The sequence below is a fragment of the Octopus bimaculoides genome, chromosome 23 (genome assembly GCF_001194135.2).
Source record: "Octopus bimaculoides isolate UCB-OBI-ISO-001 chromosome 23, ASM119413v2, whole genome shotgun sequence".
Lineage (NCBI taxonomy): Eukaryota > Metazoa > Mollusca > Cephalopoda > Octopoda > Octopodidae > Octopus > Octopus bimaculoides.
Genome location: NC_069003.1, coordinates 20,056,843 through 20,058,625, shown reverse-complemented (window position 1 = coordinate 20,058,625; position 1,783 = coordinate 20,056,843). Strand labels below are relative to the sequence as shown.

General features: G+C 33.5%; 1 protein-coding gene across 1 annotated transcript in view; it reads right to left on the bottom strand.

The window, feature by feature from the left end:
* LOC106883008 (TM2 domain-containing protein CG10795) overlaps positions 1-1,393 on the bottom strand; it is a 20,644-nt gene extending 19,251 nt beyond the window's left edge. The window contains exon 1 of the mRNA XM_052975894.1: positions 1,179-1,393. Within this exon, the coding sequence (XP_052831854.1) occupies positions 1,179-1,365 (187 nt within the window). The 5' untranslated portion in view covers positions 1,366-1,393. The remainder of the gene's footprint in view (positions 1-1,178) is intronic.
* Positions 1,394-1,783: the final 390 nt, after the last annotated feature.

Below are 1,783 nucleotides of genomic sequence, written 5' to 3'. Positions count from 1 at the left end.
ATGACAGGTGAACCAATAACAGTGGGAAGAAACGTCTTGGATAATGTTTCTAATTCACACACGTATGACTCGCAGTTAATAAAAATATTGTTGATAATGGAGATAGGTAGCTATTTTGCTTTCGTAACATAGCAGCAAAATGTCCCTCAAATCACACACCATATCGTTTATAACTCGGGAACGTCACATTAGATACTAGTAATAATAACAATGATGAACTTATTACTTTTTGGACAATACGATTATCCTGTTAGGATAGTCATCGTAGAAGCGCTTTTGATATCTGTTTGATATTACTACTGAAAGCTAGGTATTTTGTTTTCGTAAAAACAACGGCAAAATCTCTCAAATTCTTACCAAATTATCTTAAAAACAGAGGAGACATTAGAAAATGTTTTCCTAGGTAAACTAGGTCTGAATAAGCGAGAAGAGTGACATAGGAGGAAAGACTTTCATGTCTGATCGGAACTGACTCGCAGTTAATAAAACATATCGATACTGATAAAAGCTAGCTATTTTGGTTTCGTAAAAACAGTTTGACATAATATGATGATGGTATTAGTGCATAGTCTATCGATTTTTGAACAATGTTTGTGAGACAGGCATGTTTAGCTGGGTTAGGAATGTAAGATATTATTAAAAGAAAAAATGCCAAAAAGTGTATCATAGGGAACTGAAATTAACGAATAAAATAAATTGGATAATGACAATGATTTTAAAAATTAGACTTTCGGAATAGCTATCACAATTAAAATGAGTTTTTTTCTGTTGTTTTCGTCATTTTATATCTGAAAACACTTTAAAAATTCACAAGCTTATAGCAAATACACACTGGTCTGCTGCTCAACCAGAGGGGGGCATCATTTGAAAGGTAAAACAATGTAACAAAAAAGCAAATTGTGACCAGTGGTATAGTATAACAGCACCTGATAGTCTGATCGACAACAAACCAGAAATAACAAGTTCAAAGAAACTATATTCAGTCACTTAGAATAAAGAAAACGTAAGACTGAGATTGAATAAACATAAATATATAACACAGGTATCGACAAATACATATATAAGTACGAGTACACAAATATATTTGTGTGTGTGTGTATATATATATATATATATATATAAAATAACACATGCACACGTATTTAGACATTACAATTTAAAGGAAAGAAAAGGATATTGTCCCAGCAGCAAATTTGAACAGAGAGGAATTTTAAAATCTGGTGAGGATGATGTTTCGCTTTTCTCGTTTATATTTGTGTTGCCAGCCTCGACTGATAAATTGAAGCATTGTAACAATAATAAAACCGGTAAAATATATCCAGCCACAATTTGATGAGGCTCTCTCAGCTTGTCTACGCGATACATCCTTCCATTACAAGAAGCGACCGACGCACTACAACAAAATACCATGTTTTTTAGCAGCGGAAGAATTGTAATAACAAGAAAATGAGTTCGTTAATAATTAATATCATTTATCTTTAATCTTTCACTTATTTCAGTTATTAGACTACGGCTATGCTGGGGCACCCCCTTGAAGAAATTTTTAGCCGATCAGATCGACACCAGTACTTTTTACTTTTTAACGTCTAGATATTCTATCGGTCATTTTTGCTGAACTGCTACAACGAGGAAGTAAACAAATCAACACCGGTTATTAAGCGGTGGTGGGGACAAACACAAACAGACACACACACGTACATATATATATTTCGTTTTTGGATTTGGTTTGCAAGATTCTTTATGTGAGTTCGTGTGTTGAAGCATATTCTGTTGTGTCTGTGGG